This window comes from Sturnira hondurensis, unplaced genomic scaffold (genome assembly GCF_014824575.4).
Source record: "Sturnira hondurensis isolate 20B ecotype Veracruz unplaced genomic scaffold, ASM1482457v3 Scaffold0011378, whole genome shotgun sequence".
NCBI lineage: Eukaryota > Metazoa > Chordata > Mammalia > Chiroptera > Phyllostomidae > Sturnira > Sturnira hondurensis.
This window is the reverse complement of record NW_028084009.1, coordinates 8,123,606-8,140,925: the sequence shown is the minus strand read 5'-3', so window position 1 is coordinate 8,140,925 and position 17,320 is coordinate 8,123,606. Positions and strand designations below refer to the sequence as shown.

At 63.4% G+C, this 17,320-nt stretch overlaps 1 protein-coding gene across 1 annotated transcript in view; it reads left to right on the top strand.

The window, feature by feature from the left end:
* Positions 1-6: 6 nt before the first annotated feature.
* The window catches only part of TAF4 (TATA-box binding protein associated factor 4), a 49,319-nt gene continuing 32,005 nt past the window's right edge, over positions 7-17,320 (top strand). Inside the window, exon 1 of the mRNA XM_037060008.1 lies at positions 7-582. Coding sequence (XP_036915903.1) covers positions 339-582 — 244 coding nt within the window. The 5' untranslated portion in view covers positions 7-338. The remainder of the gene's footprint in view (positions 583-17,320) is intronic.

The following is a 17,320-nucleotide window of genomic DNA, read 5'->3' as shown; positions in this document are numbered from 1 at the left end:
CGCAGCCTCCCGCTGCCGTCAGCCTGGCCCGGCCGTCCGGCCACCCGGCCGGCCCCCCGGCGGCCGCGCAGAACGGGGGCAGCGCCGCGCCCGCGCCCACCCCGGTCCCCGCACCCGCCCCAGCCCAGTCCCCGGTCCCAGCCCCCGCGCCTGCTCCGGGCCCCGCGCCCTCCCCCGCGCCCGCTCCCGCCCCCGCGCCGGCCGCCAACAGTCAGCCCGGGCCTGCCGCCGCGCCCGCGCAGGTGGCTAAGGCTGACTCGCCCAAGACCGCTGTGCAGCCGGCGCCCCCGCCGCCGCAGACCCTGGCGGCCAGCTGCCCGGCCGGCACAGGAGCCGGCATGATTCTCGGGCCAACTATGCAAGGGCCGCTGCCTACGGCCACCGGCCTCCCGCCGCCTGCCCCCGGCACTCCCACCGGGCTGCCCAAGGGCTCGGCCAGCGCGGTCACCCAGAGCCTGCCCAGGACTCCCTCAGCCACCACCAGCGGTATTCGGGCCACGCTGACACCCACGGTCCTGGCCCCTCGCCTGCCACAGCCGCCTCAGAATCCGACAAACATCCAGAACTTCCAGCTGCCCCCAGGTGAGTGAGTGACCGCCGGGCGGGTCTCTGCTGCCCTAGCCGGGAGTCCAGGAAGTTGTAGGACTGGAGGACCCGAGGTCATGGGCTTTGCACGGGCCTGCAGCAGGTCAAGGCTGGCACCTCTGCCCAGGTTCGGCAGAGGCTCCCAGTGTGTGTGTGAGTGTGTGTGAGTTTTTGCACACCCCAGATGATGTGCACTTGGGGCTGTTACCTTGTGCAGTGGTTGGCTTCATCTCAGGTCTTCAGTTGCAAAGTTTTTGTGCCGGGCTCACAGTCCCTCTGCTGGTCCCGTGTGTCCCTGCCCGTGTTCCCTCCGTGGAGAGCAGCAGCAGCGGCAGCGGCAGCGGCTCCCAGGGCGCCTGACTGGGTTGTGCAGGGTTTGCACAGAGCTGGGGTCCTTGGTGTTCCCACACTGGGCAAGCTCCCCTCCTGCTTCCGGGGTGAGGCGTGTGGCCCCTGTTCCCACTGGGCTTTTCTGCTTCTGTGCTACCTGGGCTGTGATTGTGTCCCCTGCTGGTGGGCGAGGCAGTGAGTGCCCCCTCCTTCAGACCAGGCGGATCTTCGCGGAGAGCTGCTCCCTTCTTGCTACCACGGGGATGGCCGAGGACCCGGGAGCCTTGAGGGGCTCGTGGGCACGTACTCCTGGGTGGCAGGAGTGTTTCAGCTCTTGTTGCCACAGTCACTCTGAGCACAGCGAGGTCACTGAAAGGCCCCCGGTCACTTTGGGTGCTACTGCCCAGTCAGTGGTGGGCATGTGCCGTTGGTTCAGTGGGTCTCTGGGAGTTGTGGATGGACAGCCTCCATGTTCACCACTCTCAGCTTCCTGTCACCTCGCTGTCCGTTGGGCTCTTTGGGGGTGACAGTGCAAGGTCCCTGCAGCCTGACGTGCACGCTGCTCTCTGTGGGGGCCCTTGGGTGAAGGGAAAGTTCACAGCCGCGGCGCCCTGCTTTCTGTTCCGCTCGCTCCGCCTTGCCGGCGTGGGCTGAGTGCCGAGCTTCTGGAGCGCTCCTCCCTCGCCGTGTAGTAACATGTGCTGGTGCGGCAGCTGCCGCGGTGGCAGGAGTAGTAGCAACAGCACCTCCCGTGTCTCCGTGTCCCTCTGTGCTAGCTCCGTGTCCCTCTGTGCTGACGGGAAAGCGCCGGGGGTCACCCTGGGAAAGCAGTCCAGTGAATTAGGAAGGACAGGCTTCCTGGTACCGCAGGGGAGCTGGTTGCCGGGGCAGAGCCTGGTGGGGTCTGCGGAGCAGGCAGGACCAGTGCCATGGGAGGTGGTCGGGCTGCAGGCCGGGAGTGGGGGAGGGGGAGGAGAGGCCCAGTGACGTGAATCACCTGAGCACAGTGTGCGTGCATGGCTGGGTTCCTAAGCGAGTGTTGTTGATGGCTCTGTTATGTACGTTTTGACCTTTTGGTGGAAGGCAAGGCTGATGGCAAGTGTGGTTCCCAAACGGTGACTTACAGGAGGCATGTGTGGTGGTGGCACGTGATGGGAGATGTCAGGACCCGGTCACCTGTTGGGGAAGTGCCCCTGCAGTGGTCCTGCTGGCCTCAGCACTTGCCTTGCTCCCAGCAAAGGTGTCCCCATGCAGCCCTTTTGTCCTTTAAAGCCGGCACGCGCTTCTCTGTGAAGTGTGTGAAGTGGGTGCCGGCAAGCTTGGGGGGGTGCGGGGGGCCTGAGAGGGGTGGTGTTAGGACTCCTGGGACTGGCCAGCCTGAGTCCTAGTGCAGGGGGCAGCCATGGTCTCCTTTGTCCTGCCGGGAGGAAGTTGCAGTTGCTCGGGATGACCTGTCTTTGTCCTGAGCGACCCTGGACTGGCTCACACCTGTCCTAACGTCAGCGTTAGGGGCGTTACTGACAGAGGGACAGTTTGGTGAGAAAGCGGACTCTTGGCCTGGGCTGCTGTGAGTCTTTGACTTAGTCTCGTGGGAGAGAGCAGAGAAGAGCTTGTGTGGACATTGGGGTGACAGGTGCTGAGAGCTGCCCTGGGAAGGTGCCCGTGCCCCCTAGAAAGTATAAGGTTCATGTCCGTCGGCCTCTTCACCCCCCAGCTGCCCTGTGAGCGGGAACTCTGATTATGGCGTCCTGTGTTCACGGCCGTGGAAGCGAAGAAAGTGCGCTCGCCTCCGCTTCCAGCATCTCAGAACAGTGTCCTTTTTAAAAGTGCAGTTTCATTCTGTAAATTGAAGTGACAGATGTGAATTTTCTAGTTACGTAATTGATGGGTCAGAAAATACTAAACTCTCCTGTTCGGGGTTTTTCTGTGTTGGGGGCTGTCTTCCTGGAAAGGTGTGAAGTAGAGGGAGAGGTGACTTACAGAGGTGGCTCCTGTTCGGCTGTCCCCTCGTTCGTGCCACAGCTGTGAGACAGACGTGTGGAGGGCTGGGGGCTCAGGGCTGTGGACGCCACGCACAGACAGCATCACGGGAGGCGGCAGGCGGCGCCGCTGGGGCAGGTGGAGGAGGCGGTTCTCCCAGCCCTGCTTCCTGGGGTCCGTCCGGGCTGGGGGGGTGGGGGTGGGTGGGTGGCGTGCAGCTGCCGAGACTGAGTTTGCGAAAACGGAGCTCTGCTTGAGCCCAGCACGGGCAGTGCTGCTGACACAGGCAAGGCCAGGGCTCCCCCGGGGCTGGTGGCACCTTTCACTCTGTCTGTCCGTCCGTCCTGCCTCAGCAGAGCGTTTGTTCTCCTGGGGTCGGAGGCCTGGCGGGCACGCAGGTGCTCATCTCGGGACAACGGCGCTGCCTGCACTGGCCCAGACTCCTTGGCCTCGGACAGCTGCCAAGGACTGACCGAGTGGGAGAGGGAGGACCCACTGGTACCTGAGGGAGGTGCCCCGGCTGAGGCTGGAGGGCCACCCCGGCCAGCACTGAAGTGACAGGAAACTCTGGTGGCAGCAAGTGCTCTGGCAGGAGGGACACTCCTGGAAGTTGGGGCTTTGTCACTTGCGGGCACTCGCTTTCTGACCTGGGTCAGGATGCTGTTCCCTCAGGGGCTTGCTGTCCCTCCTGGAAGAGGGCTGGGCGCTGCGGGGCCTGTGAGGCTACCTCGGGTCCCAGGAGCCTCTGCTGTCTGCAATGCCACCCCAGGCTCCTGGCGCTTTTGCTGGTTTCCAGATGTCATGCGGCTGTGGAGGCAGCAAAGGCCACCTGTGGCCCGTGCCTGTCCAGACCATGTCCAGGACGGGCTGTGTTGTCAGGGCCCCTGGAGCCCATGGCAGTGGCCCGTACTGTCTCTGTGCTTTTGAGAGAAGCCTGCCAAGCTTGTCGTAGGGCGTCATAGATGTGGGGGGCGTGCCCTGCAGGTGGGGGCAGGGCTGCTGCAGAGAGGGTGGGCCTGGGCAAGGGCCTTACTTCAGGACAAAGGCCTTTACCGAGTGTTCCTCTCCTTTTTAAAGGTTTTATTTATTTTTAGGTAGAAAGGGAGAGAAATACCAATGTGTGGTTTCCTCTTGCAGCCCCCCCTACTGGGGACCTGGCCCTCAACCCAGGCATGTGCCCTGACTGGGAATCGAACTGGTGACCCCTTGGCATCTAGGCTGGTGCTCAGTCCACCGAGCCTCACCAGCCAGTGCCCATATTTTCCTCTTGCTACACTTAGATGACAGTGACATTTGGGAGGAGAAAAGAAGACTAACTTCTTGGGAGCTGTCCTCGGCTGGTGCTGGGCAGCGTCCACACTGCCTGGTGGGGGGGCCCTGGGGGTAAGCTGGTGGTCACTCTTCCTTGCCCTCTGTCCGGGTCTCGATCCTGGCTGTCCCCATCTTCCGGGTAGACAGAGCTCTCCAGGGGCCAGGGTGGGAGTAACGTCTCCCATGTGGGTTTCTGTTGGAGCTGGTGTCCTTGCATTTCAGTAACACGCAGGAGCGGCGCCCCCCACCCCCAGGCAGGCTGTGCTGGAGGGCTGGCTGCCTTGTGCTAAGGGTGTGGGGCAGAGTCACCAAAAGCAGGCACCCCCTCCGCCGCCCAGCACTTCACAGGTGGCCTCGTGGGGGTGGCTCCTTGTTTGTTTGGGCCCTACGAGACCATGTCCTGGCCAGGTGGGTGGTCGGTGAACCAGAGGGGCCAGGGGGCTGGCTCCCAGGTGGTTCTGTCACCATCAGCGGGCCCAGTGCCTGGTTCTCCAGTGCCTGCAGGGTTGCCCTTACCATCTGCCCAGAGTGTCTGCTGGAGCTCCTCCTCTGGCAGTGGTCTTTGACCGGAAGGGGGCAGAGACAGGCCAGACCCCCACAGAGGTGACGCAGGTCAGGGGCCAGTAGCAGGTCCAAGTGGGTCTGTGGGGGCTGCTGACACGCTTCCCTCACCCGTTCAGCGACACACATCCGTGGCCTTGCTGCCCCGAGTGTGGAGACGGCCCATCTGTGGAAGGGCTGGTCCCGTGGGCTCGAGGCTGGTTCTGAAGGCCTAGGGGTTGGAAAGGGTCCCAGAGAAGCTGCTTTGGGTTCTGGGACACTGGAACGGGTCTTGGGAGTGCTTTCACTTTTCTCGGTGGCGACACGAAGTAGGGTCTCCAGTTTCTCTGTGCTCGTGGGGAGCAGTGACCGCTCAAGGCCCCCAGCTCTGAGACACCACAGGCTGTGTGGCCTTGGTTTAGTGGGGCCTCTGACCTGGAGGACGCTGGCGATGAGGGGCATTTGCAGGGGGACCCTGTGCGCCTGCGGGCGACCACGCTGGAGGGTGGTGGCCGGTGAGCAGCTCTCGGCCACTTCAGCTCCTCGCACGTTCTCTCGGGAGTGCCGTCTCACCCCTGTGAGGCAGGTGAGTGCTGCCCGGGGAGCTGGGACATGCGATCTCTGACCAGGGCCAACAGGGCTTCAGGTCAGAGGTGGTCATCTTTCCACGTCCTCGAAGAGCTGTTACAGGTGATTAAAACCCTCAGGAAACACAGATAGGAAAATTGCCCAAACTTGAGAAGAGCATGGATGCCCCCCCCCCCCCGCCCACCACTGTTTGGCTGCCTGCCTGCGCCTGCCCGTTGTGGGGCGCGTCTGCCCCTCGGTGGTCGTTGACGCACCCTTGCTCTGTGGCCCTGGGACACCGAAGCGCCGGTGTCCCCTTGTCTGTGGCGTGTGGCCTGCAGGCGTGGCTTTGTGCAGAGCTCTGTGCACTTCTGATGCTTCAGTGTCTTCAAGGCTCCGGTGCAGGTGCCTCCTGGAGGCCGGCTGTTCACACGTGTGACACTGTGGCTTCAGAGCTGCGGCCCAAGGCTGGCGTTTTGGAAACTGATGACCCTGACTGCCTCCTCCAGGAAGCTGAGCCTGGTGGGAGTCTGGTGCCTGGGACTGGGTCCTTTCTGGCCTCTTCCCGTGGATGCTGGTGGAGACTGAGGCCCATTTGCTCCTGATGGGAAGTGGCTTTACTTACTTACTTATTTATTGAGAAAGGGGAAAGGAGGGAGAACGAAATAACATCGCTTGGTTGCCTCTCGTGGGCCCTCTACTGGGGACCTGGCTAGAGCCCAGGACGCCCCCTGACCAGGAATCGAACCTGCTACCTTTCCACTTGTGGGGTGATGCCCAGCCCACTGAACCACACCAGCCAGGGCAGGACCAGGCTTTTCAAAGAGAGTGCTCACAGGGCGAAGCATTTGTGTGCACGGCGAGAGGAGCCAGCGGGTGCCTGCCAGGGCCCTGGGACCTGGTGGCTGCTGCACTTCTCAGGTTAGCAGGGGCTTGTCCTTTGCGGGCCCCCCCTTGAAAGGTCCGAATGGCTGCTGCAGGCTTTGCAGTGGCCCCAAAAGGGGGGCCAGTGGGGCAAGTGGTCAGGAGCACCCCAGACTGGGGCACCGGACCCTCTCCTGCCCTGGGAGCTGCCCAGATGGCTGGGCTTGGGGCTGGTCTGTGAGTGTGGTCGGCCAGCCAGCACACAGTGACTGAGCCCCAGGTCAGGCCCTACCCACCTCATGTTCTGTCCCCTGATGGGCTTGTGTGGGGACCCCCATGGACCCGTCTGGGGTGGGCATCCTGTGTGCCCTGTCATTTCCAAAACGGAGTCTCAGCGGCCACTTGGCGCCCCGTGCGCTGTCTCAGGTCGGCACTCCGCCTGCACGTGCTCGCCGTGGGCGTGGCGGCGTCTCTGCTGCTCAGGTGCTGCTGACTAGAGCAGGCCGGGCCCCTCCGTTCTGCACTCGGCAGTTCAGGAGCTTTGTTCAGTGTGTCTGCTCTGAGGCCTGGGAGGGGGTGGGGGCCTGTGGTAAAGGTGGCCCAGACGGGCAGCAGGTGGCAGTCTGGCTCGGGCCAAGCAAAGGGAGCCCTGGGGCCAGGTGGGGTTCCTGGCGCCCTGCAGTGACCCCTGCGTTCTCAGCACACTGCAGTTTGGGAACCACTGACCGGGGGCCCCTAGAGCACTGACCCCGAGCCCATGTTGCCCTCGCTCAGTATTGGGGCTTCCAGTCCAGACAAGCCTGTGCCAGTCCCTGAGTCTGTGCCCCGGGATGGGGTTGGCTTGCTGACGGTGAAGCTGCCGCCTGCCCGGGACTTCCTGCTCAGGACCATTTCCCCGCCTGGGAGAGACAGAGGCTGTGCCTGGGTGACCCAGGCAGTGCCCCCTCCTTCAAGGCCCGCTCGTGCAGGGACGACCCATGGAAGCCCAGATGTGTGAGGTCGCCCACGCTGCCCTTGTGTCCACACGGGGATGGCGTGGGGCCCGTGAGCTCACGCCAGCACCCGTGAGGTCCACAGGTTGGTGGGGCCTGTGCTCAGCCTGAGTTGGGCCAGCCAGTCTGAGGCCTCCCTGCGGGTGGCCGCCAGGGGACGGGGCCTCCGCGCTGACCCGTGGGAGCTGGTTTCGAGGACAGAGACCCCAGCTGTCCGGGTGCTGCTGGGGAAACCCTGCCGCGGGTGTCCTGTAACTGTGTTGCCGAAGTTCGCCCGGCCAGCCCCCGGCCAGGTGCTCGTCTGTGTGTCGTTTAAGTGGCTTACCAAGCACCTGTGAACACCACCCCGGAAGAACCAGGACCTGGCCTGCGTCCCTTGCCTTTGGCGGGGCTGTCTCTCCCTGTGGTCACCACACCTTGTTCCCGTCGTCCACCTGCTCGGTTTGGTTTGGGGCCTTGGCCACAGGTGTGCTTCCGTGGATTCCCTGCGGACACCTGCCTCGCTTGCCCTCCCTCGTCAGCACCCTCTGCCAGTCAGGGAGGGTCTGGGCTGCCTGGCCCCGCGGTCAGGAGAGTGTCACGGAGGTGTCCTCCCTGTCGCGTGTCTCTGGCTGTTGGGGAGGCAGAGCCGCCTCGGGGTTCGTTCCCAGAGGCTGGACGGGCCAGTTTGGAGTGGAAAGGGAGGTAGCCACCTGGCGTTCCGGCAATGGTTTGGGGACCCTGGCTCCCGAAGAGGGCAGAGACGTGTGCGTGGGGTCTAGGGACCCCTCTCTTGTTGGCTCCTGGCCTGTTCCTCAGGAACTGGCGGCTCCCGCGTGGTGCTGGCCTCAGGAGTGAGCTGTGGGCACGCGTGCGATTGGGACTTCCCCGTGCCTGTCAGTGCAGGTCCCACGAAGGTACAAAGAGGTGATGCTGATTTGATCTATTCGTGCATCACTGGTTGATGCCTGTACCTGCCTTGACCGGGCTTCGAACCCACAACCTTGGCAAATCAGGATGACTCTGTGACCACCTGAGCTGCCCGGCCAGGGTGGCGGTATTAGCACCAGTGTGTGTCATCTGGCCCTCTCCAGGCGCCCCTGCGCTGCACACTGTCTGCTCTCAGGTCTCCCTGAGCCGCAGCACCCCTCTGTGCTGCACCTGCGGGGTGTCCTCCTACCTGGCTATGTCCTCGCATGGCAGGGGCAGGTGCTTGTGGCCACTGCACCTCGTGTTGGGTCCTTGATGTGTGCCTGTGGGACGGGTGAGTGCCGGCCGCAGGGGCTGAGAGAGTAGAGCGTGGGGCCAGGGCCCCAGTACAGGGCAGGCTGCAGGTCGCAGGCTGCAGGAGGAGGGTGGTCCTAGCTGCTTTGGGGGCTCCTGGCAGGTGTTCACGCCCCTTGGAGGAGGCCTCCTGGTGAGAGTGCAGGAGCTGGAGCTGGGCGGGAGGGCGGCAGCCCTGGCCAAGGGCCTGGTGGTCTTCCGGGCACTGTCCCTCCTTTGAGGGAGGGTGGGGAACTGGGTGGAGGAGAGGGAGAGCCCACCCTGGTGAGAAAGTGGGGGCTGTGGGTGAGTGCAGACAAGTGCAGACAGCAAGGTGTGTGGGGACCGCTGGGGGCTCCATGGGGGCCGTGTGCACTAAGGCCCGGCTGTGGCGCTGCGGTTCCGGGAGACACCCAGCCCAGGAGCGGCGCAGAGCCACACAGAGGTCTGCCCACGGAGGCACTGTGGCCCGAGAGCAGGGCGTCAGGCCAGGTGGTTTGCTGGCGAGTGCAGAGCCAGCAGAAGTGGCTGGGGTCAGGTGTCAGGTGCATCACAGCAGCACGAGGACTGTGGAGAGTGGGAGCAGCGGGTGTTGATGATGGGGGAGTGGGGATGGAGACAAGGCGTCAATGGCTTGTCCTGGCAGCTCAGCCACGTGGCCTGGAGGCCCCTGCTGGCGTCCTGCTGTGGCCCAGATCACCTGCTTGCAGGGGAGGCTGAGTGTGAGCAGAGGTCCTTGTCCTGGGTGCCTCAGGTGCCCTGAGCCCCACCTGCTGGAGCCTGTGTCCCATGTCCTGCCCCCATCCCTGTGTCATGCACAGGCCCTGTGGCTTTGCCCTCGTGCTGGGGCTCGGACACCCCAGTTCTCCAGGTTGAGCACAGTGCCCTGTCTCACTCCTGTTGGACTTCTTTCTGTTCTAGGCAGTTCCTGTTGTCTTCTCTTTCTGAGGCCCCTCTTACTGGTGTCTGGATGCTCTGAGTGTGCGTTCTCCCTGTTCTGGGCGCCCCATTGGCTCAGCTGCCCAGCCTCCCTAGTTGGTCCTTGGGAGAGGAGCCCCTTGGGTCCCCTGTGCCCAGGACAGCACGTGGTGTAGTGGGTGGTGGGCTTGCAGAAGCTGCCTTCACCCGGCCTTTCCACTTCTTAGGGAAGGACCTTCCTGCCTGCACGGCTCTGCCTAGAGCCGGGACACACAGCTGCTGTGTGCTGCCCACATGGCCCGGCCCCGCCCACACGTCCGACCCCTGTCCCTGCCCACCGTGGCTGTCTGCATCTGTCACTTCCCTTCCCCGCTCCTCTCTGGGGTCTCCTCTCTCTCTAATGCATCTGTGAGAACCTCTGGGCCTTTCCCTGTTCTGTTGTGGGGGGTTGGCACCATTTACCTTCCTCTCCTCCTTGTTTTGGGGGCCTTGGCGGGAAGGGGTGTGGAGAGAGCCAGACGGCTGATTCTGCTGTCAGCCAGCGGCCCAGGCTGCTGCTCCTCGGGGAGGTTTTCTAGGGGTTCGGGCTGTCTCCCCGGAGGCTCCCGTACCAGAAGAGGCAGATCCTGTGGGGTTTTTTTTTTTTTTTAAGTAAAGACAGTTTATTTAGAGCAGTTTCAGTTTCACAGTTGACTTACCACCCCCCCCCCATTCCGCAGCAGGACGTCTGGGTGGCTGCCGGGCCTGTCAATCAGGAGCCGAGCTGCAGTGAGGCCCACGTGCGGGGCGGGGCGTTCTGTGGGCGGGGCGGCCCGCTCCTCCTGTAAATACCAAGGGGCGTGGCTGCTGGGTCACGTGAGCCTGGTTGGTTTTTGTGAGAAGCCACCCAGCTGCCTCGAGCAGCAGCGCCAAAGCCCCGCCTGCTCCCCACCTGCTCCCCACCTGCTCCCCCTGCTCCCCACCGGTGGGGTCCCAGCGTCCCCTCGGCTCCTCGGCTCCCCATCCCCGGCGCTGGGTGTCGTCCGTGCTCTGGGGTCCGGCCACTCTGAAGAGTGCGGTGGCTTCCAGTTTAGTTTGCACGTCCCTGGCGATGTGGGATGGGCGTGTCGTCTTGTTCGCTCCTTTGCAGCCTGCGTGTCCTCTTTGGCGAGGGTCTGCTCAGGTGTCAGCCCGTTCTTCAGTCGTTTTTTGCTCACCGGCTTTAAGAACTCTTTGTACACTTTGGACCACAGTCCAGTGTCAGATGTGTCTGTTGCAAGTACCTCCCCCGATGTGGCTTGTCTTCCGTTCTGGCGGTAGTGGCTTCCCTAGAGCAGAAGGTTCTGGTTCTAATGAAGTCCAGCCCATCAGTTCTCTCTCGCAGGCCGTGTCTTTGGTGTGGCATCTAAAAGGTCAGCGCCCCACCCCAGGCCCTTTCGGTTTCCCCCGGGTTGTGTCCTAGGAGCGTTCTGGTTTGGGGCCTACACTTGGGTCTGCCATCCGTCCCGGGCTAGCTCTGTGAAGGGCACAGCCTGTGTGTAGATTGCTGGTTTTGCACGTGGACGTCCAGCGGTCCCGGCACCAGTGAATGAAGAGACCATCCTTTCCCCACCAAGTGGCCTCTGCTCCTTTGTCAAGGGTCTGCTGACCCTGTTGGTGGGGGTCTGTTTCTGGGCTCTCTGTCTGTCCCGTTGGTCTGTGTGTCTGTCCCCGCACCGGCGATCATGCCATGGTGATCGCCGTGGCTTCTCAGCCGGTCCCGTGGCCTGGCCCTCAGCCCCCCGACTCTGCTCTCCCCCCTCGATGTTCAGCTGGCTGTTCCGGGTCCTCTCACCTTTGCGCGAACTTCAGAGTCGGTGTGCCCTGTCCCCAGAACAGCGAGCTGGGCCCTGACGGCAGCAGTGAGGAGCCCACAGGCCACCCTGCAGGTGGTCCTGCCTGTCCCCGCCCTCCAGGACCAAGGTCAGGAGGGCTCTTCAGGAGCCAGGTGCCACTGCTTGCTGCCCTGCGTTCTCGGGGTCCCGCTGTCCCAGCCACATCTGGGCAGTGAGCAGCTCCCTGCCCCTAGCCTGGCTGGGGACTGGGGGGAGGACGTGCCTGGGACTCTGTGTGGTGAGGGCCCCTGAACCCTGTGGTTTTAGAAGAGCACTTTGGTGCCCCACCGTCCCCAAAGACAGGCCCCCTCTGCCCAGGGCTGCAGGGGCACGGCTGCTGCAGGGCCTGGGGCGCTGGCTCCGCCTCCAGAGGCAGTTGGGACACACACAGGGACACACACAGGGCGGCTTACCCTCTGCAATGACAGAGGGGCCTCCTGGTGGGGGCCCAGAGTGGGCGTGGTGGCAGGCGGTGTTGGCGGCCCTGTCCAGGCGGCCGTGGGGGTGGGGTGAGCCCAGGCAGAAGGGTGGGGGTGGGAGGAGGAGGGGCAGCAGCTGCCGTGTGAGTGTCCTGGTGGGAGACCAAGGGGTGGCCGTGAGGGCACATTGCTGGTTGCTTGAGTGTGGCACTAACTGACTAAAGGGTGATGCCCATGCTCCTTGTCCCCTGTGTTCTTGCCTAGGACTTGGGGCCCTTGTCTGTGGTTTAGCCCGACTTGTCCCAGAGCAGCGGGGGCATCGCCCTCAGGGTGGAGGGTGGTGAGCCCTTATCACCTTGGGCAGGTGTCCCCGCAGCTCTCTGTGCACCTCGCTCACACGGGACCTGGGCCTCTCCGGTCAGGTCTTCGCAGAGTGGCCTGTGGGCCTTGCCCCGCCGCTGGTGTGGGGTGTCCCTTCTAGGCTCAGGAGCCTAAGGTGGCACCGTGGTCTCCTGTGTTACCTTGGAGACTCACTCCTGCTTCGAGTTGTCAACTTAGGAGCAGCCAGTGGGGGCACAGCCTGCTCACGGCAGCAGCGCGGCCTCTCAGGGAACTTGGATGGTTCCAGAAGGCCGGGCCCTGGGGCTGGAGTGCAGGCCACTGGGCGGCCTCCCGAGGGGCCTCGGGCTCCCATCTGCCTGGGGCTGCAGAGTTCCCGGGAGTGAGAGTGTGTCCATGAGTAGAGACCCTGCAGCCTCACCCTAGAAGGAGAGTGACTACGGAAAAACCCCAGTGACCTGTGTTGCTGCGTGTGGGATTGCCTGGGACCGGCCACATGAGCCAGGGAGGGGAGGACGCGAGACTGGACTTTAGAGTTGGTGTCGTTAAGGAAACAAAGAGGCTGTGAGGTGAGGGTGTAGCCCCCAGAGAGCTTGTGTCCAGGGCGTGGGAGGGAGGGGCCCCCACTCTGGTGAGAAAAGCCCGTTCTGTTGAGGGTGGCAGACATGTGTGCAGACAGGAGGTGTGACAGTGGCTGGCAAGCATGTGAGCGGTGCCCACCGCCCAAAGGGCCGCACTCATGCAGCCCCGTGGCACAGCTGGCTGATTCCACCCCAACAGGCCCTCCTGGTGGTGGGCGTGGAGCGGGCGGGACCACCGGGGGTGTGCCCTTGCATGTCCAGCAGTCTCTTATGTGGCCGGCAGTCCCATTCTGAGGAAGCACGTGCCAAGGACGTGTTGGGAAGCTTTGTGGCTCCACTGGTAACGGTGCAAACTGGAAGGAACCTAAAAGGTGTCAGGTGGTTTGTCCGTGCCTGGGGGTACACTTGGCGTCACCAGCACCGATGGGGGGTTCCGAAAGGGCTCTGCCAAGGGTCGGGAGAGAGGCCCAGGGCCCTTCCCTGAGCACCACCTTTTAGCAGAGACTCAGCAGTGGCAGCGTGGTGGCCACGGGGCCCGCCGGGGACAGGTGGACGGGGATGCACGGAGTCACCACTGTGGTGGTGGCCGTGTGCCTGGGTGCGTTTGCTGGAACTCCCAGATGGGACGTGCACAGCGGGCGTGTTTCCTCCATGAGCCGCGCCTGGTTGGCACTGCTGCGCCCGCCCGGGGTTGGGCAGAGTCTCGGGGAAGGGCTGCCGTGGCAGCTGTGGCTTGCGCAGCCTTTATTGGTGTGGAGTGCAGGTTGCTGCCTCCTGGGACTGGGTCGCTGGAGTGTGGCATGGGGCGGCCCACTGACTGCCCAGCAGGTCCACTTCTGGCCACTTGACCTCCGTTGTCTTACTTTAAAATGGAGAGCGGAGGGCCCTGGCTGGTGTAGCTCAGTGGATTGAGTGCGCGCCTGCGAACCACACGATTGTGGTTCGATTCCCGGTCAGGGCACATGCCTGGGTTGCAGGCCAATTCCCAGTGGGGGACCCATGAGAGGCAACCATGCAGATGTTTCTCTCCTTCCTTTCTTCTCTGAAGATAAATAAATAAAATCTTTAAAAGAAAAAAGAATGCCTGTTTAAAAAAAAATAAAATGGAGAGCGGAGAGCAGGCAGCGAGGGCCCTGCCGCTCTGCGGGAGGCGGGGTCAGTGGGGGGGTGCTCTGCCTGTGAGGAGAGGCCCCAGTGGCCCAGGTCGTGGCTGGCATGGTGGGGGCTGCGGGCAGCGCCTGTCACCCTGTCTGCCTCCCCGTCCTCACGGAGAAGGCCGCCTGTCCGTCAGGGCCATGCGCTCTGACGCACCCCCACTCTGCCTGCTCGTCTTCCTTCCGCCTGTCTTGGTGGCAGTCCCAAGTGGGAGCTGCGTGCCCCGTCTGTGTTTCCAGTACAGCTGCCGCCTGCCCGGTGACACCTGCTCCTCGCAGAAAATGCGATGCAGACAGACGTGCGGGGGAGCAGGAGTGACAGTGGGCTGTGCGTTCTTGTCATTGGGAGAGCTTCACGGTTTTAAACCCTGATGCTGTCCCCAACTTCTGTGGTCAGCACAACTTCAATGGACGTGTCCTGCCTTAATGTTTGCATACCCAGGGCTGGTCCAGGGCCAGCTCTCTGCCGGGCCCTGGCCCCTGTGAAGGGGAGTGTGCTCTGTGACGCTCAGACACAGTGAGGCAGGGCAGGGCGTGGAGTGGGGCCTCAGAGACGGAGGGACAGGGAGCCCTGTGTGCCGCCTGAGGGACCTTCCAGACAGCGGGCGGCGCTGCTTTCTGGGATGGCTGCTGGGGGCAGTGGTTGGAGGGACTAGCCAGGTGGCAGGCCTGGTGTGAGTGAGCGTGGTGGGCAGTGTGGGGGCATGGGTATGAGTGGGCGGAGCCAACCTGGGCATGCCCCCCCCCCCTTGTGTGCCTGTGGGTGTCCTGGGCCCTTCTCCTGGGCTAGCGTGCAACTTACAGGGTGAGTGTCCGCCCGTTGTGCAGTGGGTGGGACTCCTTTGGCTCCCTCCCGTCCCTGTCCTGGTTGCAGTGAGCCTCCTGGCTGGGGCGGGCGAGCTCTCAGCCCGTGCTGTGCTTGCCCCCGGTGCTGTGATGAGCCGCCACTCAGAGCCATGGGAAGGCACCTGGAAGCGCTGGGTGAGTGCGGGGCCTCCTGCCCGCTCAGCCCCCAGGACAGGCTTCGCCTGCACATGCTCTGACGTGGTGTTTGCCTCGCTCCCCTGTGTAGGAAACGTTGGGTGTGATGCCTGAAGAGTCTCGTTCCCAGGCATGTGCTGCCTGGACTCAGCCGTGGCAGTGAGACTCGGAGCGAAGTCTCTGCTGGTCCCTGTGCGTGCAGCTCCCCCAAGGCGATGCTTTCTGTGTGCCGAGATTGATGGTGCGCTTCTCTTGCAGCTTGTCTCAGCTTTGCTTTTTCTTCGAAAAGGTGAAGGGAACAAGTGAAGAAACAAACATGCAGACGGCAGCATGGTCGCTCTCGGAGGGAAGGGCGGGAGGTGGAGGAGGGAGAGGGGGCTGGATGGAGACAGAGACGGGACTCGGGTGGTGGGCGCACGCTGCCGTGTGCAGCTGCCATGTGCAGGTGCGGTGTCAGAGCGTCGTGCCCTGAAGCCTGTAGGGTTTCGTCACCCGACGTCACCCCAGTAAGTTCCATGGAAAACGAGCACAGTGGTTTCCGCTGCGAATCTGTGAATGTTTCTGTGACACAAAAGGAGTTTCCCGCTTGTGCTTCCTCTCTCTTTGTTGCTGGTAGAGAGGCTGTCCTTTCCGTTTATCTTGTGACAAGCAGCAGCCGCAGCTGCATGTGCCCCCCCCCACCTCCGCCCCCCGCAGAGACGGACACCCGTATGCGTCAGAGGTTTCCCTCCCACCAGCTGCAGAGCCTGTCCTGGTCGGCGTTTCGATGCAGAAAGTGGGCACCTCCCGCCTGCGCCCACGGAGGGGATGTCGCGCCTGCGGCACAGGCACTCGGGAAGTTTGGAAGGGACGGGTCCAGAGACGGCTGACTTTGCCTGGGGAAAGCCCTGAGGGGGCTGTGCTGGGCTGTGGGTGTGTGCCCCGCCCTGCGGCCGGGAGGCTGGTGTGGCTGCCACCCAGTCACCACCCAGTGGTGCGGACCCAGGCCTGTGGGACTCGGGGTGTCGGGGCTCCCCTGTGCCTGTGCGTCGGCACATGTGCGCCTGTTCCGACGCGCAGCCCACACGCAGCGATGTGCATCCGCCTTGAGCATCCCTGCCGAGTGTCAAGGAGTGTGGGCACCGGCTTCCTCACTGCCACCATCAGATGCCAATGCCGGCGCTCCTGATGGAATGGGCCTCTGGGTCTCTGGCCGGCGTGTGGCGTGGTCTTTCTGGGACTCGCATGCCTGGCTTGTGCGCTGTGGCTGTGTCCACCTTCCTCCTCGGGTGGCACTGGGCAGTGCCGTGTTTACGCTGACCTGTGTTTAGACGCTTCGCTCCCTTGCCCCGGCAGCAGTGGAGATGCAGCCCGTTTGCGTGGGTGGACGGCCCCTTGGGCACACATCGGGGCCTTGCCCAGCGTGTGGTCAGGGTGTGATCAGCCTCGTCAGGAGCCACCTGCACTTCCCCTCAGTGGCCCGGCAGAGCCCGTGGGCCCCGTTGCCGTGCCCGCTGGTACGCGTGCCCCTCACTTTCACTGGGCCTGGTGTGCTCCCAGCAGCACTGGCTCTCAGCCTGCAGTCCTGTGAGGTCCAGCAGACACGTGACCCTGGACTGCCCTGGGCAGCCAGCCGTCTCCAGCCGGGTCCCCACCTGCACCTGCTGGCCGCCGTCTGGCGCTGTTGCCCTTCGGAGGCTTTGTGCCCGTCAAGTGGCCCAGCGATGGTCCTCCTGCCCAGCTTTGAGCTTGGAGGGGCCTGTGAGCCTTCCCCAGTGGCTGCAGGTGTCAGCAGGCCCCGGTCCTCTGTGTGTGCAGGGCTGGGCTGACTGGTGGAAGCCCCCTGGCACCAGCTCCAGGCTGTGTGTAGCCCCGACTGACCGGAGGGGCGTGCCGCAGGAGCAGGCCTGCGGGTCTCACGGGGGCCGAGGCTCAGTCTCTCTTGGGAGTGGGCTGTGCGCCCCGGGGGTGGCTGCCAGCCAGCTCACTGTGTGGACGGCTCGACTGCCCAGGGTGGCTCTGCCCTCCCAACAGCGGTGTGATGGCGGTTTCCGACCGCCGCCCGGCATCACTGAGGTCAGCTGCCTTAACTGTAGGCATCTTGCGGGCGTGATGCCAGCCCACTGAGGCTTTAGTTTGGGTTTCCCCGGTGACCAGTGGTGAGCGTCTTCTCGTGGGCTTCTGTCATTTGCCTGTCTTCTGTGAAGTGTCTGTTCAGATCCTCTGCCTGTGTTTTTAATGGGGTGGTTTGTTTTACTGTTACTCGTTTGACGCAAACTTTAGAAATACATTCTCATACAAACCCTCCACGGGCCTGAACTGTTGTAGGAGGCTTTCTCTGAGCCTGTTGCCTTCCTGGGCCTCACAGCAGGCTTCGGAGGGTGGCCTGCACTCCCAGGAGACTGTGCCCGTGTTCTCCCTGTGAGTCGGCCGGCTGTCGGGGACGTTTTTCCTGGCCCCAGGCACAAGGGTTTTTCTCTGTGTTTTCTTCTAGAACTTTTACGGCTTTAGCTCTCACTTGGTCCAGTTTGAGTTAATTTTTGGATAGTCGTGAGGGAGGGGCTGAGATTGACTTATTTTCTGCAGGGCACCTAGTCACCGGCCCATCGGCAGCGAAGCCCGAAGGCTCTGGCCACTTCTGTTGAAAATCCCCCAACTCGTGGGTGGTGCCGGGGCTGTGTCGTC